This window comes from Daktulosphaira vitifoliae, unplaced genomic scaffold (genome assembly GCF_025091365.1).
Source record: "Daktulosphaira vitifoliae isolate Bord-2020 unplaced genomic scaffold, ASM2509136v1 Scaffold_1, whole genome shotgun sequence".
Classification (NCBI taxonomy): domain Eukaryota; kingdom Metazoa; phylum Arthropoda; class Insecta; order Hemiptera; family Phylloxeridae; genus Daktulosphaira; species Daktulosphaira vitifoliae.
This window is the reverse complement of record NW_026099572.1, coordinates 28,105,916-28,131,702: the sequence shown is the minus strand read 5'-3', so window position 1 is coordinate 28,131,702 and position 25,787 is coordinate 28,105,916. Positions and strand designations below refer to the sequence as shown.

The 25,787-nt window shown below is 26.8% G+C and overlaps 2 protein-coding genes across 3 annotated transcripts in view; one reads left to right on the top strand and one right to left on the bottom strand.

Moving 5' to 3' along the window:
* Nucleotides 1-19,747, top strand: part of LOC126906817 (calpain-9-like) — a 64,375-nt gene extending 44,628 nt beyond the window's left edge. The window contains exons 5-15 of one of the 2 annotated variants that reach the window (XM_050687693.1): nucleotides 3,049-3,305; nucleotides 15,851-15,991; nucleotides 16,093-16,273; nucleotides 16,345-16,586; nucleotides 16,673-17,048; nucleotides 17,119-17,276; nucleotides 18,367-18,436; nucleotides 18,544-18,768; nucleotides 18,830-19,025; nucleotides 19,117-19,175; nucleotides 19,412-19,747. In XM_050687693.1, the coding sequence (XP_050543650.1) occupies nucleotides 3,049-3,305; nucleotides 15,851-15,991; nucleotides 16,093-16,273; nucleotides 16,345-16,586; nucleotides 16,673-17,048; nucleotides 17,119-17,276; nucleotides 18,367-18,436; nucleotides 18,544-18,768; nucleotides 18,830-19,025; nucleotides 19,117-19,175; nucleotides 19,412-19,438 (1,932 nt within the window). In that variant the 3' untranslated portion in view covers nucleotides 19,439-19,747. The remainder of the gene's footprint in view (nucleotides 1-3,048; nucleotides 3,306-15,850; nucleotides 15,992-16,092; nucleotides 16,274-16,344; nucleotides 16,587-16,672; nucleotides 17,049-17,118; nucleotides 17,277-18,366; nucleotides 18,437-18,543; nucleotides 18,769-18,829; nucleotides 19,026-19,116; nucleotides 19,176-19,411) is intronic. The other variant, XM_050687701.1, reaches the window with a different exon arrangement.
* Nucleotides 19,748-21,014: 1,267 nt separating this feature from the next.
* LOC126894880 (uncharacterized) lies at nucleotides 21,015-23,365 on the bottom strand. The gene is made up of 2 exons (XM_050666184.1): nucleotides 22,400-23,365; nucleotides 21,015-21,689 (listed from the first exon to the last, which is right to left on the bottom strand). The coding sequence occupies exons 1-2, from the start codon at nucleotides 23,257-23,259 to the stop codon at nucleotides 21,650-21,652; spliced, it is 900 nt and encodes a 299-aa protein (XP_050522141.1). The 5' UTR covers nucleotides 23,260-23,365; the 3' UTR covers nucleotides 21,015-21,649.
* Nucleotides 23,366-25,787: the final 2,422 nt, after the last annotated feature.

The following is a 25,787-nucleotide window of genomic DNA, read 5'->3' as shown; positions in this document are numbered from 1 at the left end:
TGACTAAACAATCTAAGTCTATTTTCTGTCATCTTATCCACGATTGACGCAACACCTATACTTCCTCTTATATGCTCGTTCCTTATCCTATCTTCTCTAGTCACTCCACTCATCCAACTAAGCATTCTCATCTCTGCTACACTTATTCTCTGCTCTACTTTCTTATCAACCGCCCAACACTATTAACCATACATCATAGCTGGCCTCACAATTTCATACTAAATTTAAAAACTATAATTAGTATTTATTCATATATTATATTTTAAAATCAAAGAACTACTAATCAGGATATAATTAAAGAAATAAGAGTTCATGTTGCTTTTGGAATAATCCACCAATTTCTCTAAAGGAAACACTATCTACAGATTTGCATCGAAGCGTTTCTTATGATAGTGATTTTAATCACTGTCAGATATCATCTATACTTATCTCATCTATGCCACGTCTATACTGTGCCTCGACCCCACTGTGCTACCGTTTTTTTTAAATAATAGTTATACGTTAGGTTTATAACTATATCTTAATGATTCAATTTTTTACATTATATTAAAATTAGAAATTATTTTTAAATTTTAAATAAAATGTAAAACAAAAAATCTAAAATAGCTATTGTATAGAGTAGATTTTAAGAAAAATTTTGGTAAAAAAATATCTTATTAATATTTAGTAGTAAATATTTTGTACTATTTTAAAGTTTATGAAAATATGAATTTTCATGTATTATTTTACGGTATTAAACATTGGAAATACGCGTTGAGATAAGGACATAAGAAAACACTATCTTTTCATGATTACTATAATTTGGAGGTGTATACTTTTTCCATGAAAATTACTTGCGCATTTGAATGAGAATAATTAGTAATAATTGCCTTATCAAATTTCTTATCATCGTATTAATACCATGTTTGTAAATACAATAGACCTTATACTTAGTATAATATTAATCTAGAATTGTGATAAATAAATTTTAATTTTAGTTAGAATAAGTAGTTTTATCTCTTTAGAGGTAAAACTACTTATTAAGTAATAGTTATTGTTCATATTTTTATTTGAATTAAAGCCGGTCATTAGAACGTTAACAATTTTAATGGAAAAATCCATATCATGTCATAGATACATATCATATTTAGTGTGAAAAGATTGTATTTACTTCTGTCCTTTATTATAAAACATAGCCAGCGTTTGATACCGTAAAATAAATACAGAAAAATTCGAATTTTTAGAAAATTTAAAATGTTACAGAAAATTAACTACAAATATTAATGAGAAATTATTTCTTAAAATTTATTCTAAAAAATGGCTTTTTTGAATTTTTTTTAAATATTTCTCGTAAATTTTTAAAATTATAATTTTTTTATTTATTTATAAAAATGATATTTATTAAATTGTTATTATAGCCCATAAGTATATTATATATTAAAAAAAAAAATTAGCAAAAAATATGAACTGGATCAAAAGTTATTTAAGTTGTCAGCGAGTGCTGGGTTACCTGTATATTTAATTTTTATATTAAAATAATTTTTACAAAAATATTGTTATAATATCATAATGTAGAACTATTCACTATTTATTACTGTTAACAGTAATTATTTAATTTATGATAGAAAAATAAAAATAATATTTTTAAAGCCTTATAAACTTTCCTATCAATAAATAAGTTATAATTATAGGTTTAAGCTAAAAAAAAGGTAAAAGGGTAAAGTTTAGCTTTTATTTTTGTAATGTGGCCGTCATAATCAACTTTGAAGGCGTTGTATAGTAGCATGTACTTGAGATGAGGATATCAAATTTCGCAAATATCTCCTAAATAGAGCCCACTAAAGTTTGAAATGGGATTATTAGAACAATTTTTTAAATTTTTTTATGAGCAATTAATTTACTACCTGATTTTCACCTATGAGCAATTATCTCAAAATTTTTAACCAATCAAAAGCCTGATTCGGAATTAACAACGAAATAACTTCAAATAAACTCGTGTGTTTACATTACATAAAAATTATTAATTTTTTTTATAATATAGGGATTAACCGATAAACTTATTTATTTCTTAAATTAACTTTAATATAAACGTATAATTTTACAATCGTATTAATTAAAAACGCAATTATTTCCTGCTCATTTATCATGTATTGACTTTCAGTTTTTTTGTAAGATCGTACGTAATGGATGCGGATGAACATTAACCAGTAAAAGATGACAGATTACTTCTTGTATGTATTTATCGCAGCATTCATTAGCGTTTGTATGTTACTTTTTAATGAATTTAAAGGTACTACGCCGCGGTACTTTAAAATAATCGAATTGTTTAAATCATGATTACCTATAAGTTTTATTTTGAATGATTGAAATAATACATTTAATTACTTATGAACACATTAGATGATTTATTATAATTTCCTTACAGTTGTATGGCAAGACAAAAGCCTTGGGCTAATTGTTACTTGTTGGGTTAATTACTTTAATTAAATCTATTCAATGTAAATTTTCAACTTGAATTTTATACGTAGTATTAGAGAGCTGGTTTGGCGCATTAAACACCTCATACACAAATTATAATTTAAGTAAAACTTCTAACTGTTAATATTTATTGAATGGGTGATCATTGATTATTATCCATTACCATGATAAAACTTTATGTGGTTAGTAACTATATGAGAATTTTACCAGTAACCATTCGAATTAAGTTCCTCAGTTATGACGAAAGTCAAAAATCGTCTAAATTCGACTGAACCGAGTTATAAAAAGTTCACTTACAGTTAATAATATCATGCGATAATAATAAAAATCAGGTCCGTCTCGAAGCTAGTAATATGGAAGGGTGAAAAATTTATTTTTGTCATTTAATTATTATTATTTTTTTTAATTGTACTATCGTTTTTTAATAATTATATTTTGGTAGCATCCTTTTATATTAAAAAATTACCAACTAAAACGTTTAAATTTCGCCAGATAGTGAGTGTCACACCCCTCCATTCCATCTGTTACTACAACCCTGATAATAATATTAAAGTATAATAATAATAATAATAATAATTTATTCTATAACAGGAAATGTGCCAAAGACCTAAATTTATGGTGGAATCATCACGGAAGTCGCCTCAAAGTAATGGATTAGGGTCAAATGGAGTTGTTGTTGGAGGAGATGCTGTCCGAACTGCCCGATGCGGTGTTGAACCTGGCGAATACGGAGATAGCAATTTCTTGGCAGCTGTATCTTCACTAACACTCACACCAAAATTTCTTGATCGGGTAGTACCGCCTGACCAGTCGTTTGATACCACCACATCGTACTGCGGATTGTTTAGGTGAGTCAATCACGGGCTGATTGCTTAAACGCAAAAATATGTGTTTTATTTTCCATAACGATATATATGTATTAACAAATATTTTATAACAAAAAACTGTAAACTAAATTTTACATTGTAGAAAANTTTTCTGATTTTAAAACAAAAAACTGTAAACTAAATTTTACATTGTAGAAAACCCCCAAATATTTAAGTAGTCCATCGCCAATCATTTAACGTACCAGTTTATTCTCAATTGAAAAAAAAATGCTGGTGGTATCCATACAAATTTATCATAAATGTACTCTGTAAAATTTTCGAAAATGAATTATATTAGTACTCCAAATCTAAAACATTAGGTCTGTTCAATTATTGAAATCTGCTATTTAAACCGATGATACGACTTTTAATATGTTACCTATAACGGTATTCGACTGTATCTTAGTGTTGTGTTATCATTCCCACGGTATTGTACCCAACTGGAAAAGAGCTCGTCAACAACAGCTGTTACAACGACGTGCTCGAATTATGAATATATATTACTTTATGTGTTTAAGTGTAGGTGGAATAGCATTAACGAAACAAAATACTCAAAACAATGGTTGGAGGCTTTGGCACTGAACGTTTAAATCGGTCGAATAGTAACCTAAATATATTAAAATTAGGCAAAAGTAAAGTATTTAAGGTATCATGAAAAATATTTGTCACGTGTTTTAAAAGAGGATATGAGTGTTACTTCAGATTATACTAGACTGGGACAAATGCTTCACCAACTCATCATTTCAATTTCAGTTCTAAAATTGAACGCCCACCAACAATTTTATTTGTTTATTGCATAAATAAAATATATTATAATTTAAATCTAAAATTATACATAACATCCATCGGAACAGTGTCTGTTAAATAGAGCTGTTTAAACACATAATAGGTAAAGTGATTTGTGAAAAAATTTACTTGCATCATATACTTTATTTCATAACTATTAAATTTGAAATAATAAATAAAATATTCTCCTGACTTTGTTAGTAACAAAATATAATTTAATCTGTTTTCCATCATTTTGAAAATTTTGTAAAATAGCTTGTTATTTTTCTCGTGCATTTTGATTGGTTCTTACTATGATCTGGAAATATATGCGTTTATATAAAATTTCGTAGAGTAATATACTAACGTAGAAATATTTTTCGTTTTAAGAAAGGGTAATTCTAATCTTCCCATCCAAAAAAAATTTTAGTCTTGGTAATAACACATTGCTGTTTTCAAGTCAATCAAATAAAGATGTATACTGACTGATGGTGTATTTGAAATAATTTAACAACATTTATAAATGTATATAATTACGCCACTGATATAGTTCCGCTCAGATACTATTCTGAATCTATTTAAATTATTTTCTTAAAAGTAAGATTTATTCATAAAAAATTTATCTCAGACGCAATAGAGTGGTTTGAATGCCAAAAACAATAACTTCTCAGTTTCGTATAGAAGCTAATATTCAATAACACATTTTTTTTACACCAAAATTATTTATGTACAAATAGTACTTTTGCGTAATCAAAATCAATTTCAGACACTAATTTTAAATTTAAATACCTCCTCTACTTCTTATCGAATCTTAAAAATAAGTTCCAAATATAGAATAGTCAACGCCTCTGTAGAGAAAAACGGGTTAATTTTTTTATTTCCTCTTAAATAATTTATTTAGCCACATATTGCTCAATTAATATAAAATTAAACTTGTAATCGGCTTTTATTTTTTTTTATACTGAAATACAAATACAAAGTGATATTTTCTTATGGAATGTAATTACGTTAATCTAAGACATCATCAATAAAGGTAGGTCACATGAAAGAAACACGTAGCAAATTTTTCTTGTACGGATAAGTGTTTATATATATATATATATATTACGATTCCGACAAAAATTATTGCTTGTCACTTTTTATGATTTATGGGGTTGACCAGTAAACTATTCAGTGTTGTTGTTGGTGGTGAAAATAAAAGTAGTAAATCTTGGTATTCGCCAACCGAAGGTCAATTTATAAGTAAAACGTGTGCCTAATGATGGGAACAATGAAATTTATAGTTTTGCTTTATATTGCTTTGGAGTAATTCACTTTAAACGAGTTCTATGAATTAATTTAAAGTAGAATTTCTTTTTAAAATTATCATCATGTAACAATGAATGTCATGTCATATGCATTGCACGGTAAAAATATTTTACTAGGACATTAATACTTCCGAATTGTGTTGTGGCCTTTATTATTCAATAATTATTTTTTAGGTATCTTTTTGATAAAATTACTGACATTTTTTAGAGTAAACATGTCTCTCTAACAGCGGGGATATTAACAAATTGTTAGTTATTTATGTTGTGACAGAATTTATAGTAATAGTTTGTACGTTGGTATTAAAATCAAATGTCGATTAACAGAATATGTTTTTTAAGATAATTTCTCACGATTTCACTACTCGAGTAAATTAATAGAAACTAACAAAACCTGGATGTGCTTGGTACACAGCCCCCATCTTAGTACTGCGACACTGGATGTGATTATAATAATTTATTTATTAATTTTTTGAAATTCCTAATGGAATTTAATATAGTTTAATAAAGCTTTTTGCTGTCGTACAATTCAAAACTTATAATTAGATAAACATTAAAAGTTTTCAGACTTTCAAACATTTCCTGTACTGAGGTTTTTCATTTATATAAAAAAAACTTTCCAAAGAAAACTTATCATTTCTATTATTCTCTAGGGTCAATCCATATGAAATAATCCCGAGTAGTCGCATGACCATTTTAAAGATTTTTGAAATTTCACACATGAGTTGCCTAGTATTTAAATGAAAAAAATGTTCAAAAACAAAAAAAAATTTTTTGGTGAAAGTAGATTTATGACCTGTTAAAATTTTGAAATTTCAAAATACCGGTATTTCGTAAAAATATCCCTTGATACCTATGTATTTATTCTAAAAACATGAAAATTTCATCACTTTTTCAGTATCAGTTTCCAGAGGTCTTCTAACATGTCCAGTATTTAACAATAGGGTTTTTTAATTTTTAATTTATTTTTTAAGTAATTTTGAAAAAGGTTTTTTTTTGTTTTTGTAAAAAAATGATATTTTTAAAATTAAAATTAATGATGAAATACCATTTTTTTAATCATATTAACTTTATTCAGTATAATAATTTAATTGTGTTTTGAAATTTTTTACTTTGCCTTTTTTTTAGAAACACAACTTTAAAAAAGTTCAAATTTTCGTTTTAACTTTTTTGCATGTTTATTAACTTCACTTGCAGGAACGAAAAAATATTTTATTCCTGTTATATTTTCAACACAAAATTGTACATTGCTTCTGGAGTTTATATATGATTTTCACACACACTCTGTAAACTATACTTTGTAATTTGTCTTTTTGTTGTGCTACCAACACCATCACTTGCATTTTTTCCGTGGCAGGACTCCAAAAAATTCCACTTAGCTTTAATTCTAAAATCTTCATTTTGATAGCTTATATTCATAACAATTTTTTTATTCTTATATTGACTGACGGCACCGTCACTAAAATATATAATTTTTTGTTAAAGGACATATTGTCTTTAAATCACTTATCAAATATTTTTGATATGCGTGAACTGCTATTGTAGTGTTTTGGTGTTTTGGTGTTTATATTCATTACAAAATACTACAATTAAAATTTATAATAATTAATAATTTTTAATAATGAAAAATGATTTTATACAACATAAAAAAAAAGAGTACAAATAAAAAGTGTCACTGGATTGACGAACAGCGCGAGACTAAAAAAAATACACGGAGTGTTATCGTACTGCAGTACATCTAAGATAAAACATATAAACATATATAAACGCATTCATTGTGACATGTTATTTAACATCTTTGTTAATCCCTACATTACCCCCTTTCCAGTGAAAACGATAATTTTACGTTAAACATACATAGTTACAAATATAAAATATAAAAATACAAATACAAATATAAAAGTGATACAATTCACAATTTACAAAAACCTTACGGGGAGGCGGATGGTTCTTCCTGACTTGGTTTGTTTTGTTTGTATTATTGTTGGTCTTGTAGTTGTATTTCTCTGGTTGTGCTGGTTCGTTGTTATTGATAGATTTGTGTTATTATCTTCATTTTCGTTGAAACATGGCTTCAGTCTGTCTATTGATATGATACATTCTTTTTGCCTAATTAATAATTTAAAGGTTTTTTCGTATCGTTGAACAATTTTGTACGGCCCTTCATATGGTTGTTCTAGCGGTTTCTTGACCCGGTCGACCCGAACGAAAACGTGTGAACAGGATGCTAGATCTTTATATATAAAAACTTTTTTACTTCCGTGGTTTGAAGTTGACACTGGGCGTATGGTTTCCATTGTTTTCTTTAGTGTTTCAGCAAAGGAACAAGGGTCTGTCGCCACTGATGACTGCATAAAAAACTCATTAGGTAATCTAATCGTACTTCCAAATACAATTTCTGCAGGTGTTAAACCTAGATCTTCTTTAATCACTGATCTAAGGCCCATAAGAACTGAGGGGAGTACATCTGTCCAGTGCTCAGTCTCGTAACACTTTATTGCCGTTTTAAGTGATCGGTGGAATCGTTCGACTAAACCATTGGCTGGTGGATGATATGCTGATGTACGTATTCTTCTAAACCCTAAAATTTGCGTTACTGCGGTGAACAGAGTAGACTCAAATTGCCGTCCTTGATCTGTTGTCAATCTCTCCATAACTCCATATCGAGCTATCCAGCCTTCAAATAACGTACGAGCTATGGTTTCAGCCGAAATATCCTGAATTGGAAAAACTTCTGGCCATCTAGAAAATCTGTCTATAGCGGTTAAACAGTAAGTACAACCACGTGACATGACCATAGGACCGATTATATCGATGTGTACATGTGAAAAACGATCACTCGGCACATTAAAAATACCACACGGACTTATAACATGTCGCGTTATTTTTGACTTTTGACACGCTAAACACGCACGAGTCCATTTCGCACAATCACTGTTCATCGACGGCCACACGAAACGACTACTCACTAATTTTACTGTTGACCGTATACCTGGGTGAGCGAGATTATGTAGACAATTGAACACATTGCGGCGAAATTGTTTGGTAAGATACGGTCGTTGTCTACCATTAGAAGTGTCGCAGTAAATATTTGCGTTCGTAGTGGGCCTTAGATCAGTGATTAAAGAAGATCTAGGTCATATTCAAAGTGGTCACTTATAACACATAAGCATCTGCATTTAATTTCATTATCAGCTTTGTAGTAATATACAAAAGGATGGAGGGTAGCCTGTTTATTAGCCCAATGATAATTTTGTATTTCATCATGTATGATAAAACTATAATTCTCTGAAAATTCGGCTAGAACTACGCAATCTGTAGTAGATAAATTTTGTTTAGAATTTTTTAAATAACTTGTAAAACACTCTAATTCAAACAAATAATGCATTCTCCTATCATACAATTATAATTTTCAATATTACAAACTAAACAATTCAGATAGTTTTTATAACCAGCTTCTAACCCAGCTCCTTCAACCATAAGCTTTACATTTTGATGATGAACACACAAATTATGTGTGTCTGAAGATCCAGTCAATATACACCATTTAGGTTTAAGTGCACAAAATTTAGATCTTCCAAATTTCTAATTTGGATTCACTAATTTAAATTTCGCACATAATTTATTTAAATTGCAAAGTAATTACCTTTTTTGATAAAGCTCACTTGAACCATTTATTTTAATATTAACATAATCTTTTTTACCAGAGCAGATCTTACTATTTTCATTATCGTCATAAAATTTAAAAACGGGCTCAACTAGTTCATTACTAATAACATTACCAGTTTTTTTCGCAGTCGAGGTAAAATCCCTTCTTTTTTAACTAACTCACTAGTTGTTCTAACCATATATTCAGTGACATTAAATCTCTACAGATTTTATCTCATGACAACGTATTGGGCAATAAACTAATAATCTTTAATTTATCTTCTTTTGAAGAAACAATCATCTTCTCTTTAAATTTTTTAATCAATTAGTCATATTCCGATAAATTAAAAGTTTGGAATTGTTTGCACGTAAATTAAAAGATATTTCTTCGATTTTTTTATGAATTGCACTGGGAATATGAGCAAAATTTAATTATCTTAAATTTAATAAATGTGACATATTAAATATATTAAAGACCTAGTCAACTTTATTAATTCTTTCTTCTTCTGAAATAAATAAATTGTCATTGAAACTTTGATTTAGTGAATCAGATAATTTTTCTACGGGGTCATTTTTTACTTTATCCTTTTCAAAAATATTGCTGTAGCAATACGACATACATCCTTACCAGAAATAACAAAAACATTATTTTTATTTTAAAAACATTAAACTTATTTCCCTCAAAATTTTTATTATAGTGCGTTTATGAACTCCTTATGGATCACAAAATTTTCGTCCAAATATGTAATGATATTTTGTCTAATATTTTTTAATATGGTACTCACATATGGTGGTAATATTTTGATGTATCTTTCGACATAATAATTCTTTTCATCACATTGAAAATCATTAATATTTTTCAAACATACTGACACAGAATCTGTGTTACTATGATATATTTTTAAAAGGCAATTTTTCTTTTAAATATGTCCCTATTAAGCAATTCATTATCCGAAATATAAAAAAGATTTAGACTAAATAATTAAAGATATTACGTAAAAATATAGTTAAAAAACCAAAAAANTTTAAATATGTCCCTATTGAGCAATTCATTATTCGAAATATAAAAAAGATTTAGACTAAATAATTAAAGATATTACGTAAAAATATAGTTAAAAAACCAAAAAAACATGCTTTTAAAGCATATTGAACTAAAAAGTTTAAAATAATCTTAAAACAATAATGAACGAAAAATTCTGATATTATTGTGAAAAAAAACCCAGCACAGTGGGGACGTGGCATAGTTTGATCCAGTATAGATTTAATCTGACAGTGATTAAAATCACTATCACAAGAAACGCTTTGATGCAAATTTGTAGATAGTGTTTAATTCTAAGAAATTGATTAATAATTACAAAAGCAACATCAACTTCTATTTCCTTAATTATACCCAAATTAGTAATTCTTTTAATTATATATTATATAATTTTTAAAATTAATTGTTTTCAAATTATTATTGATTTTGATTTTTAATATCTTAAAAGTAATCATTTTGAACCTACTTTTTTTTGTCCTTTAAAGTGAAAGTTTTAATAAAAAAAAATGAATTTATTACCATAACATTAGCTCAACTTGCAAGTTTGAAATTAACATTATTGAATAGAAAAAAATGAAATTGTTAAGATTAATATGCAATCAGGAAATTTTATAATTACTATTTACAGTACATTTATCAGAAAAGTTCGATTATTTTGCATTTTTATCGTAATAGATAACTTAAATAAAAGTAATAGTAATCATTTCTAAGTAACTTTTGGTGTTTAAAAAGATTCTACATTGGAAATATTCAGAAATAAATTAATTTTAATGATTATATATCTAAAAAAACCAAAAAAAAAGTAGTCGTTTAAAAGATTTACTTAATTGAGCGTATTATAAAATTTGATTATAATTGTAAAAATCCATCGTTAAATTCAGGTGAAACTAAAAATCATTTTTTTTTTTTTAAATTTATGATTTATATAGCAACATATTACAAAAAAAATTGGAATATTATAGACTGGTAGTAGCACACACAAATAGAGTTAAAAAATTAATAAATTACAAAGTAAAATTATTTACTCTTGTAGTTGAATACTTTTATCATATCCAATCTAATTCGACAATAAATACTTTAAAAATATTATAAATTAATGATTTTAATTGTTTGTATGGAAAAAGCTGGTTAAGCTACTTTTTATTTGAATAAAGGATATTTTTTCGATTTTTAAGAGTAATAACTTAAACGAAATACGAATTGTAATCATTTGACGTATCATTGAAAAAAGTAGGTCAAGTAAGGGTTGGCAAAAGAAATCGTAACCACAAAAAAACCACATAGTCAAATAATATTAACACGAATAAGAAATTTCTTCTCAAGAGGGGACTCTATATTGATGGGATTCTTGAAATTTATTAAAGTTATTGAATCTAAATGAGATAAAAATCAAATGATTTGAATTTTTTTTTCTAACTCAAAAAAAAAGCAAGCTATTAATTGCCACAGGCTGATTGGAACCTCGTACCCTAAGCGTGAAAGACACAAGTGTTACCGATTCGACAACTGTTCGTTGCTTTCGTCGCGTGATAAAATTGGTAATTTAAGCTAATTCAAATTTAAAAATTACTTTTTCGACTTTAAAAAAGTAAAAAAATTGTAATAAGTTTAATTTTTTATGTCGTATGAACTTTATTCAATGTCAATTAAATTATATGGTATTCATGAAAGTTATTTTATTTTAAAAATTAAATGAAATACAAAACCCAGGATTTTAACATTTTTAAAAAGCATATTTTTGAATACGGTAGCCATTTGCGCATAGAAGATAGGTCTTCGGAACAAATTTTTCTTTTTAATTTTATAGTACATGACATAAGCTTTAATTTGATATATATTGAAAGGACACAATATTTCCGGAACATTTTCAAAAGTTAAGTTCAAAAAGTTCAATTTTTTATACAATATTTCAAGATTTGAACGCCCTCTTTATAAGGGGAAATTGTTCAATTTTAATAAAAAGTATGTGAAATGAAATATGTATTTATGTGTATTTAGAAAAAAAAAATTGTGCTGATATATACATTTTTCGAAAAGTTATAGCATTTTAAAATTGAAAATTTTATAATCAAAATCGATAATTTTAACACAAAAGTACCATTTTTTTAACTACGGCAGCCGTTTTCATTCAGAAGATAAATTGTCGGGACAATTTTTTTTTTCATTCTATAGAACATGACATAAGCTTTCATTTAGTATATGTTTAAAGGACGCAGTATTTCTGGAACATTTTCAAAAGTTAAGCTGAAAAAGTTAGTTTTTGTAAAAAAAGTTACTATTTTAAATTCCTCCTTGTGAGCAAGTTAAGTGTTAGATTTTCAAAAAAATGATATTAAATGAAAGTTTAATATCTAAGGTTTTTATATAAAAAAAATTATGTTTATTTGTTGATTTTTAAAAAAGTTATGGAAGTTTTAAGAAAAAAAAGCGAAAAAAATGACAAAATTTACCGATTTTTAAATTTGTAATTATTTTGGAGATTTCCTCCATTTGGGGTGAACGAGAGAAAATTTTTCAATTTTTAAGAGTAATATCTTCAACTAAATACGATTTGTGATCTTTTGACGTATTGTTTAAAGAAATCGGTCCAGCGAGAGCTGAGAAAAAGTGGCAACAGACATTAAAAAAAAACACATCAGTGTAAAATTAATACCTTTTCAGCTTCGCATCGAAGCTAAAAAATCGGGCGCTCAATTTACGAAAAATATGGCACAAAGCCCCCACTCTTTTTCATAATAATACTAGTATTTTTCGTTCATTATTGTTTTAAGCTTATTTTAAAAATTATTTTTAACTTTTTAGTTCAATTTGCTTTAAAAGCATGTTTTTTTAAACTATATATAATTTTCATTTTTTAGTTTTTTATGGCATTGCTGTTACAGTCACGGAGTGTTTATTGTCAATTATGACTATCAATAGATATTATTTCTATTTTGCCAGTTAGTGTATATATACAGGGTGATTTTTTTATCATAACCCACTCAATTACTTGCAGAATAATAATAATTTAAACATTTTTTTTTATTATTATTTTTAGTTACACATTATTCTTGAATTTTTAACTATGTAATACTTTTTAAGTTCATCCCTTATGCCTTGGAGGGGGGTCAACTTTGTTTTTTTAAATGGTAACACATATTTTTAATTTAATAAAATGTTTGAGTTTTTAATTTAATAGTAAATGGCATTTGAATTTTTAATATAACTTTATTAGCTTATTAGATATAAACATTTAAAGTTTCAAAATTTTGAGTTAATATACATGTATAATACACATGGGATTGTAAATACAGGTAGCTAATTGGATTTTTATGACATTGCTGTCTCAGTCACGGATTGTTTATTATCAATTATTATTATCAATAGATATACTTTCTGTATTGTCAGTTAGTGTATTTATAAACTCATAACAATGTGCCTTACTACAATTGATAATAACAATGCTGTGTACCTGCTAATATCGATGTTATAAAAAACCAATTAGCTACCTGTATTTGTAATCCCTTGTGTATTATACCTGTATATTAATTCAAAAATTTGAAACTTTAAATGATTATATCTAATAAACGAATTAAGTTATATTAAAAATTCAAATGCCATTTACTATTAAATTAAAAACTCAAACATTTTATTAAATTAAAAATATGTGTTACCATTTAAAAAAACAAAGTTGACCCCCTTCCAAGGCATAAGGGATGAACTTAAAAAGTATTACATAGTTAAAAATTCAAGAATAATGTGTAACTAAAAATAATAATAAAAAAAAATGTTTAAATTATTATTATTCTGCAAGTAATTGAGTGGGTTATGATAAAAAAATCACCCTGTATACTCACAAGAATGTGTCTTACTACCATTGATAATAAAGGCTATATACCTGCAAATATCGTTATAAAAAATTAATTACTTGTATTTGTAATCCTTTATATATTATACATGTATGTTAATTCAAAAAAAATTGAATCGTTAAATGTTTACATCTAATAATATATAATAAAAATTTGTTTACATATATATATATATATAATTGATAACACGCACGCGTGTATGGGTACGAAAACCAAAAATAAAATTATAAGTTATAAACAAACATACACGTGAAACTAATATAAGCGTGTTAAAAAAACCAGACTTTTTAGCGAGGAAAGGTGAAGAAGGTTTAGTGGAAATTTAATTTATTATAAACCATTAGTAACTAGAACATTTTTTTTTTTTTTGAAAAGTCAACTGCATTTCTTTAAATACACTTATTGGATTTGTTTGTGTGAAGCGCCGTTAAATTGGTCACACTGATAATTTCTATCAGCAGTTGATAATGCCCTCAGCCAGGCCAATCGTCATTGACCATTTGAATAGCCATCGTTTTTCGTGTATATAAATACAATTACACAGGAATAGTGTTGTAGGCGTGTGGTGAGTGGGGTGGGGTGAATGCGTTACGATAGTCTAGTCTCAAGGCCGTCGTCTATGGATACGCGAGAAATAACACGTGGCGCGTGCAAAGTTACAAACAAACAAACATACAGTTGACACTAATATAAGCGTACTAAAGATTAAGATTTATGAAATCAACAATGGTAAATCACGCCTTATTAAATTGAAAATGTTGAATGAGACAAACTTAATGTGATAATATACGTTACTCTCTACTTGCGAGTTAAAACTATTCGTTATGTACATTAACTAGCCTTAATTTTAATTTTAAAAATGTCATTTTTTTACAAAAAAATACCTTTCTCAAAATTACATAAAAAATAAATTAAAAATTAAAAAACCCTATTGTTAATTATTGGACATGTTAGAAGACCTTATAATGAAAAAGTAATGAAATTTTCAAGTCTTTAGTATGAATATATAGGTTTCAGGGATATTTTTAGGAAATACCGGTATTTTGCAATTTCAAAATTTTAACAGGTCATAAATTTACTTTCACCTAAAATTTTTTTTTATTTAAATACTAGGCAACTCATGTGTGAAATTTCAAAAAACTTTAAAATGGTTGCGCGATAACTTGAAATGATTTAATATGGTTTGACCCTCTATAAAGATATCACTAGGGTTAATGTACATTTGAAAAAACTATAGAAGTTTTAAAATGTTGAACATTTTTTTGAAAATGTCTTCTTTTATGATAGCGTAATTTCAAGATATTTTTTACATTTTTTAAATTATGATAATTTTTTTTTAAATTTTTGGTGCTGATTGGTTCAATTAGATTAAAATCGTACTTTTTTGACGCATAGACTAACAAAATCTGTTCAGTAAGAGCTCAGTATTGTCATGGACAAAACAAAAACGACGCATTTTATGATAAAACGAAAAATCTCAAGTGTGCATTAAAGCTAAAAACTTTTATAAATGTAGTTTAGATAACTTTTAGAACGTAGAGTAGTGGGCAAATTCACCGCTACACTACCTCTACTATTATGATTTCTTTGATCATAGGGTGTCTGGATACCACGATACACCGGCGTAAATAACAAAATTAAATTATTTAAGTTAAAATTATAAATTTGTATAGAATTACTCGAATTTGATAATATTAGCTTGATTGCAATATTTTGTCCAAAAAAATACTACATAGTCTAAAAAGAGATTTACTATTTAATTTATAATTAATACTTTTTTTTAATTTGGTGATTGAATTAATAGTAGAACAACTAGTATACTTAAGTATACTCTAATCTTGACTACCTTGAGACTTTTAGTCTACTGTTATTCAATTGTTATTAAAATAAATTATAAAAAATAATGTTTTTAATGATTTAACACAGGTTTCGATTTTGGTATTTTGGCGAGTGGAAAGAAGTCTTGATCGATGACAAATTACCTACCTACAGAGGACGTTTGATTTATATGCACTCAACTAACCCCACCGAGTTTTGGGTCGCTCTACTCGAAAAAGCTTATGCCAAGTAAGCATTTTTTGATTTATTAAAAAACTAACTGATTATTTAGGTTATTCGTATATTTTAATTAATCAGCTAAAATTTTTATTCTATAAAATTGCTTATAGATTTTATGGTTGCTACGAGAATCTAAGTGGCCCTGGAAGCTCAACGACTCGAGCATTGCAAGATTTGACTGGTGGCATCGTTCAAAGCTTTGGTCTATCCAATCAAGATCGTTTTTTAACATATCAGGTGCTGAATAGCGCTGTTCCTAGGTCGTCATTGCTCATTTCAACAATTACATTAGTAGGTCTTATATTTTATAATTTGCATTTTAATTATTAAAAAATAAATTCTATTCTGTAAATTTTTAATAGAAAGAAAATAAGAGACAACTGAGACTGCGAAATGGTTTAATGACCCAACACGCATACAGTGTTACTGGATTAGCTCGAGTTCGAGGCCCTCACGGTGACACGCCATTGGTAAGACTGAGGAATCCCTGGGGAGAAGGAGAGTGGACTGGACCATGGAGCGAACGTAGCTGGGAATGGGATGGCTTGTCGAGTAGGGATAAAGAGTTACTGAGTGTACGTGTTCGAAATGATGGCGAATTTTGGTAAGTAATATTAAATTGTATTATTTTATTAAGATTCATACTCAATAGCTATACAATTATAGTCAAATTATTATAATTCTTTATAGGATGTCATTTGAAGACTTTGCCCGACATTTCACGCAGTTAGACATAGTTCACATAAGTCCGGATGATTGGATGACTGAACCGGCGTTGCATTCAAAGCAACCATGGCGTGCCGTTTTAGCTAGAAGGAGATGGCGTAGTGGTTATAATGCCGGTGGTGGTCCAGAATATCTAGAGACAACGGCAATGAATCCTCAGTTCCATATAGGAATACCTAGGACCTCGGGAAATAAGTGTCATGTAGTAGTATCAGTTATACAGCAATATGAGACAGATCCTGACGCAAAAGGTGCACGATCCTTGTTTGCCATTGGATTTGCCGTTTATGAAGTACCCCATTCTACAACTAGGCTAACCCCTCAATTTATAACACAACAAGTAAGTACTAAAAACTTAGCGTTTAGGAATAAATAGTTTAATTAATTATTATTATGATAATTTTTTTAAGCAACCATTGGATGTGACAAATCATTCAATTGCAAGAGAAGTAGTGACCTTTTTTACGTTGCCGCCAGGTGATTATATAGTCGTACCGCAGACCAATGTTCCTAATTGTGACGCAAAATTTCTCCTTAGAATACTTACTGACGAACAAAGCAATATATGGTATAATAATTTAAAATTTAATAATACATATCTTAATAAATTGATAAATTTTTATAGTATAAGAGGCAAGTGATGGTTCAAAATGTTTTGATTAATTTACTAAATATTTTGTGTTTTTTTTTTTAAATGTTATACTTTAAAATTATGAAAATAGCAGAATTAATACTTTATTAGTTTATTAAAAACATTTATTTTTTTTAAATTTGAAAAAATGTAAAAAAAATATAAAAATAGCCATTTTTTAGAAAAGATTTATTTTATGTAAAAATTGAGATCAAAATCATCTTTTAATGTTTTGTAGTTAAATTTCTGTAGTATTTTAAATTTTGAATATTTTTTTGTTTATTTTGTAGTATAAAAAGTAGTTAGTCTATCTAAATAAGAAAAGGATAGAAGAAGTAATTCATATTTTTACAGAAGTACAAATTAGAGTTATAGGATTTTTTTAATGAAAATTTTAACAAAAAATAATAATTTTAAGAATTTACTCGTGTATAATTTTTTTGCGTTACTGATAAAAAGAAATTCTAATTTCTGCTTTGAATTTAGATGGAAATAAGTTTTTTGGGTATTAATATTTGACCAAAATACTTATTTACCTTCTATAGTATTGTTTAAATAAAAATATATATTCCATATTAAATATCATTGTTGTTAAGTTAAAATTCTAATTAAACACTATATAGATATTGAAAAAAATTTAAAGCAGAACTAATTGTTTTATTAGTTTCCAATATATTTATAACGTTTGGGAATTGAAATGCACCAAATATTTGCTAGATAAATATTGAAAATTTTAAAATTTAGTAGGCGTAACATCGTGTTTTTTTTATATTATCTATGTATAAACTGCTTACTAATAATGAGTTTAACAATAAATTGAAAAAAAACTGTTTCATTAATTAATTAATAAGGACCTTATACTGAAAATTAATTAATTACTTTTCTGTTAAAATAATAAAAAATAAACTACCGGAATATTTTATAAAATTTTGTTACAAAATATTATCTAACCACGATTTTACTCGCGGAATCTCTTCATTTATGACGTAAACTAAAATAAGAATTGTTTATATTCTTTATTTTTCAGGGAAATAAACGATGACAACATGGTTTTTAAACAAATTTCATCCGAATTTCTTGAGGATACTGTTATACTGGTTAGTATTATTATACACTAGAAAAGGTGGTCAGAATTAGTCGTTTTTATTTAGATTTCGATTGCTAAACGTGAATATTATTTAATCAATCAATTTGTGTTTAATAGCCTGACGGTAGGCCTCTTTTGTCTAAGCTAATGATCAAATACCCACCGGAATTGGATGTGCTGCAACTTCAAAAAATATTGCGAACCCACTGGAAAGCGTACCTAGCCGAAAAACCCAGTCTAGAACTATGTAAAAGTCTCATTATGTTAAGAGATATCAATATCAGTGGACGAATTAATATGTTAGATATACCTGTGTTGATGCATATGCTACAATTTTGGAAGGCTAGTAATGTCATATTTCACAATTTAGTTAATGATAACTAAAATATTATTTTATTTGTAGATTGCTTTTCAAAAATTCGAAAAAGGAATAAATCCAACTAAAACGTCTAGCTATAATTTAAGACCTCTACTTTGGGAAGCCGGAAGTACAGTTAGTAATAAAGTTCTCGAATGTTTAGTCTTACGGTTCGCAAAAAATAGAATACTGACATCAGAGTGTTTCATAATGGCGATGGTTAGGTTGCATCTAGCACATGGTGAGTCATTTTCTACTTTAGTCAAAACATGTAACAACATTTTTATGAAAAAATTATCTTTGGAATAAAATGTTATCAAATTTGATTACAGAGAGATATCACAGTTTAGATACAAAAATGAGTAAAGGAAATCCGTTATCGTTAGAAGAGGTTAGTTAAATTTTACTCTTTATTAAAGTTTTACAAGTTTACAAAAAATATTTTTTATAAAAACTTTTTTTTTCTTTTATTTTACAAAAAAAAAACAATCTATACAACTATATGTACAATAAGTTTTTTTTTGTGACTAATTAATGACAAAGCATGTATATTTTGAAAAGGGAGCCATCCATTGGTAACACCTCTAATTATAAAAACTTATATTAATTACATCGTTGTTCTTTTAGCTTATCTTGATGACTATTTACTCATAATTTTCAATCAACTACAAACCAAAGAAGAAGATTGTGTCACTCGTTAAATAATAAGATAATTTATAATTGTTGAAATTTTAAGTATTAAGAAATTTAATTGTAGCAATTTATATTTTTTATAACATATATAAAATATATCAAATTGCAAAATAAATATGTTATTAAATAATCTTTAACAAGAATTTTACTGTAATCAAATTATTATTTAAATGTTATTTATTGTTTTTAAATGTATTAATATGTTTGACAAGACAGATACGTTTTATATTTATTGTTATTGTATATAGTTATTTTGTAAATGATAATAATTCGATTACACAAATTAGCCAAAGCGAATAATTTATTTTTATGATGTATTCATTTTTGTGTAATAAAATTTTGTTATGTTATTGCACAATTGTTTTAATTCTTACTTATGGTAATTTCTTTATTTCTTTTTAAGCCCTTTTAATATTTTTAGTAAAATAGGAAGATAAATATTATGATTTAAAGTTTTTAGTTAAGTTTCTGATTTGCTTTTTTTCCTTAATGCAAGTAGATTTTTCTTGTTGTTAAAAGCAATTAATACGGTTATTAAAAAAGAGAATTTTCTTGTTTCGATACAAAATTATATCGAAATTTTTAATTTGCTTAAAGTTTGCTTTATATCAAGGGTCAAACGCGATGTACGGTTGTCTCGTCGATAATACATAAGCATTTTACGCTCGAAGTACAAGGTTCGAACATTCTCCGTTAAATTAACTTTTTTTGCATTTTTTTCTTAATTTTTTTTGAGTATAGGAAAATTTTTTTAAATTAAATTGATATTTATATCAATAGATATTAAAGACTTCATCACTGAAGTCTCTCCTTGGGAGAATGAATTTTTTATTCATATTAAAATTATTTTTCTCAGCTCTCTGAAAGAGAGCTATAATAGCTCAATTTTAAGCGAGCTTACGCTTGCTAAAATCGCGCTTAACTAATTACAGTATTCTATTTCTGAATTACGTATAAATAATACAGGAACTAATGAATTATTCATTCCGAATTTAACCAATACCATACTATGGATACCAATGTTCGTTTACAAGGCTCCTAAATAGTCAGTTAACTCGATGAACTTACGGAATGAAAAAGAAATCTTATAAGCTTATTAATTTAAAAAAAACAAGATATATCGTTTACAAAACAAATATTAGTATAATTTATACTTGAATATGTTGGACATCTTCACTTACATTAATAATAAAATTTCATTAATCAGGTTATTACAAAATTAATAAAAAACGGTAGCACAGTGAGGTCGCGGCACAATGTGGACGTGCATAGTTGGGACAAATATACATGATATTTGACAGTGATTAAAATCACTAACATAAGAAATGCTTCGATGCAAATCTGTAGATAGTGTTAAATTTTAAGAAATTGGCGAATTATTTAAAAAGCAAAATGAACTTATTTCCTTTATTATTCCTGATTGGTTGTTTTTTTATTTAGATGTATAATATATGATTAAATATCTATTAAAGCAATTCATATATATAACATAACATAAGCTTTAATTTGATATATGTTTAAAGGACACAGTATTTCTGGAACATTTTCAAAAGATAAGTTGAAAAAGTTGATTTTTGTAAAAATGTTGCTATTTTGAATCCCTCCTTGTGAGCAGGTTAAGAGTTAGATTATCAAAAAAATGATATTAAATGAAAGGAAAATATCTAATTTTTCAATATTAAAAAATTATGTAGATTTGTTCATTTTTCAAAAAGTTAAAGCAGTTTAAAAAAAAAAGAAAAAAATGCCAAAATTTACTGCTTTTAAAAATCGTAAGTTTTTGGAGGATATGCACCCCTGCAAACAAGGAAATTTTTTTAAACTAGAGACGATTTATGATATTTTGACGTATCATTGAAAGAAATCGGTCTAGTGAGAGCTGAGAAAAAGTGGTAACAGACACAATAAAAAAAAACACATCATAGTAAAACCAATACCTTCTCAGCTTCGCATCGAAACTAAAAGGTATAAACCTTTTGCAATTAAATTTCATTTTTAATTAAAAGTTAGATAGTGCAAAATAATAACTTTAATATTAAACACAATATATTTTTTTTATTAATACAATAAAAATCACGTTAAAAAATTTAATCGATTATACGCAATCTTATTAATTATTTGGTTTAAATTCTCCTTCTTCTATATCTCTTTTGAGCGGTGGTTTGGAATAACTTACTTTCTATTCTCTTCTTCGAAAGGTGGCTTTATGTATCTATGATGAAACATTTTTCTTTATTAATGAACTATCATTATTTGTAATTTAATTTAAAATTATCATTATTTTTAAAATTAAAACACTAGTACAATAGTTAATGAAGTAAAATTAAAATATAAATACGTAAGTATGTATAAAAATAATGCAAATATTTTCATAAAAAATATCAATAGTCTAGCATATGAAAAAAGTAAGTGTAATTTTTTCAAAATGAGTTAAATCCAACATAAAACGTATAAAAAAACCATAAAAAAAATAATTGTATTATGGATAAGTCTGTTGAATTGAGGTTAATACGTATGAAAGCACTAAAGTAGAATATAGCCCTAACTGTTGTGTATGCTTCAAAAACTCTGTTAAAAATATACCTGTAACTTCTAGTACCTGATAACGTAGTGTCATCCTGACTAAGTAAGCTGAGGCTCTCATCAAATTAACAATCTGAGGAGCAGTTAAAAAGCTTAACATCGATGTATAACGGCTGATTTTTGTTGTTGTCCCCTTCCATATTTTATTAGAGTTACAAAAGTTTAAGCCCTAACTTAAGTTTGCACAAAAACAAAAGTTATTTAACATAAAGCATTTAAAAAATGAATGGTAAAATAGCCATACTTAATTTTAAATCTGCGTATCGATTCAAAGAAATTACTTTTTTTTATGTTTTGCTGAAAAATTGACAAAATGTAATTTGTATCATAAAACCTTACCCGTTTGCTGTAGAATAGATTAGTTCTGTAAAGCCCAAATTATGAAAGTCGTTTTGAATTGTTATTTTATATAACGTTTTTAAATTGTTAAAAGTTTTTTCAACACGGTCAGTAGCAGGGTTTTTGTCATATTGTACACCATACAGCGTAAATAAAGTAGCTAGAACAGAGTTGTTATTAAAACAACACCATTTTTCATTTATCATGTCAAGTTCTATTATTTTGTTTTTTATTGTGTTACAAAAGATCTGAAAAATTTCCATATCATTAAGAGCAACATATACTGCATTATATTTATGAATTAATATTGTTGATGATTGTTGAATTATTATCTGAAATTGTTTATCAATACTATTTAATTCTAATCCATAATCTACAGTGAGTTTTTCATTAATATTACTTAAGAATTCAGTAGCACATGATAATTTTGAAAGCATGTCTTTTGAATACTCTAATGCATACTGTAAAGATAGAGAGCAATTAATAAATACTTCATATCGTTCGTCATTTTTGTAATTGTTACATTTTTGTATAAAACGGTCCAAAATAATATTGAATACTTTCAAAATTTCAGTGTACTTAAGATTGATTAAGTTGTTTATCAATGGTATTTTTTCAGAAAAATTGCTTTTATCCACTGCTTTTGTTAAAATGTCATTAAAAGAAACTTTATGTGAATTTTCACCGATCTTGATTTCACACACTTCCTCTAAATCCCATCCATCTTGTATACGAATATGATTGAATACATCGATAACATATTTTAAATATAGATCTGATTTTGGGACACTGTAAACCATCAAACCTTGATTTATAATCCAAAAACTATAAAAATTGAAAATAAATAATCGGAATAACATTTTTACGAGAAAATTTATCAAAAAATTGTAATGAAAATTTTATTGCTAATAAACTTATAAAATAACTTTATTAGAAGTAGTATAACAGTACTAAGTAATAGTAATCGTTAATGTAAAATTTTATTTAATACACACAAACAATTTTTCAAGAAAAACACTTGGTTTTCATTCTAGAATAGCAATAATTATTTATTTAAGAACATTAATAGATATTTCATTGTTCGAGAAATTTCAAAAATAAAATATACAGTATTTAAGTATTCAGCTGGATTATTCAAATCGATTAAAATTATGAAATATTTATTTAACTTGATCTAAATACTTCGATTTTGAAAAATGTACTAAATATATCAATTTGGTCCATAATATTACGTGTTAGTTCTTTAATATAATTAACATCTTAAAAAAAAAGAAGAAAAAAATCCAGCACATGGGGGTCGCGGCCCAGTGGTGACGTGGCATAGTTGGATCAAGTATAATGATATCTGACAGTGATTAAAAGCACAATAAATAAAAAACGCTTCCATGCAAATATTTAGATAGTGTTTAATTTTAAAAAAATTGGTGGATTATTCCAAAAGCTACATGATCTGATAATTCCTTATTAATACCTTGATTAAGACAAAGTATGTCGAATGAAAAAGGGATTATTAAACAGTATTATTTCTCATAAAAAAATTATGTTTTTGTTGATCCAAACATTTTTCAATAAGTTATAGCATTAAAAAGTTAAAAATGTAAAAAATAAAATCAAGAATTTTCACACGAGTAGCAGTTGGTAGCCATTTTCACCACGAAGACAAGTCCAGAGGTAGATAGTGTTTAATTCTAAGAAATTGATGAATATTTACAAAAGTAACATCAACTTCTATTTCTTTAATTATACCCAGAATAGTAATTCTTTTAATTATATATTATATCATTTTTAAAATTAATTGTTTTCAAATAATTATTGATTTTGATTTTTAATATGTTAAAAGTATTCATTTTGAACCTACTTTTTTTGTCCTTTAAAGTGAAAGTTTTAATAAAAAAAACCCAACCCAGCACAGGGGGGTCACGGCATAGTTGGATCAAGTATAATGATATCTGACAGTAATTAAAATCACTATCAAATAAACGCTTCGATGCAAATCTTTAGATAGTGTTTAATTTTAAAAAATTGATATTTATTTTCTTCTTGTGTATTAAATTTACGAGCTATATCAGTTCATATTTTATTAAGTAATTAAAATATATACTTATGTTATTAACAAAAAATTACTATAACTTAAGAATAATTCTTAAGTTAAGGATCAATTATTAATCTTTAATAATAAACTTAATTAAAAAAAAAAAAAACCCAGCACAGAGGTGTTGCGGCTTATTAGGGAAGTTGCATAGTTGGGTCCAGTATAGATTTTATCTGACAGTGATTAAATTCACTATCATAAGAAACGTTTCGATGCAAATCTGTAGATAGTGTTTAATTTTAAAAAATTGGTGGATTATTCTAAAAGCTACATGATCTGCTATTTTCTTATTAATATCCCAAATTAAAAAGGGATTATTAAAAGATATTATTTCTCATAAAAAAATTGTGCTGATCCATACTTTTTTTAAAAAGTTATAGCACTTTAAAGTAAAAAATGTAAATTATAAAATCGAGAATTTTCACACAAAAATAGCATTCGGTAGCCGTTTTCACCATGAAGACAAGTCCAGAGGTCAAATTTTTTTTTTTCAAATTAAAGTACATTACATTAGCTTTAATTTAAGATATATATAAAAGTGTCAGACCTTCCGGAACATTTTCAAAAGTTAAGTTGAAAAAGTTAATTTTTTGTGAAAAAGTTGTCATTTTAAATCCCCCCCTGTGGGCAGAAAAAAGGTCAAATTTACAAAAAAAATATACCAAATAATAGGTAATGACATCAAGCATCTATAAAAAAAAAAATTATATTGATATGTTCATTTTTGAAAAAGTTACGGCAGTTTTTAGTAAAAAAAATTGAAAAAATTTCGAAAATTAGCGATTTTTAAATTTGTAATTTTTTTGGAGGTTTCCCCCATTTACGGGGAACGAGGAAAATTTTGTCAATTTTTGAGTGTAATTTCTTTGACTAGTTACGATTTGTGATCTTTTGACGTATCATTGAAAGAAATCGGTTCGGTGAGAGCTGAGAAATAGTGGTAACAGACACAAAAAAAAAACACATCATGGAAAAATTAATACCTTCTCAGCTTCGTATCAAAGCTAAAAACGTAAAACAATAAAATAATTATGTAAAATTTATAACTCAATTTTTTATTTTTAATATAAATATATACAAGGTATTTTATTGTTGCATTTATCATGGGAATTGAGTAGTATAATAATGTATGGCAGCCATACCCCTCTGCCTTACATACCCCTCCCGCCCTAGTAGGGTGAGGGGTGAAGGGGGGNACCATAGTAGGGTGAGGGATGAAGGGGGGGATGGAGCAAACCCCTTGTATTCTAATCCGATGCAACCCAACGTACACTAGTCCGATGGAACCCAACCTAC

Coding starts and splice junctions, on each gene's coding strand:
- LOC126894880 (XM_050666184.1), bottom strand. CDS start 23,259: ATGTTATTCCGATTATTTATTTTCAATTTTTATAGTTTTTGGATTATA. Junction 21,690..22,399: donor ATCTATTCTACAGCAAACGG/GTAAGGTTTTAT, acceptor GTTTCATCATAG/ATACATAAAGCCACCTTTCG.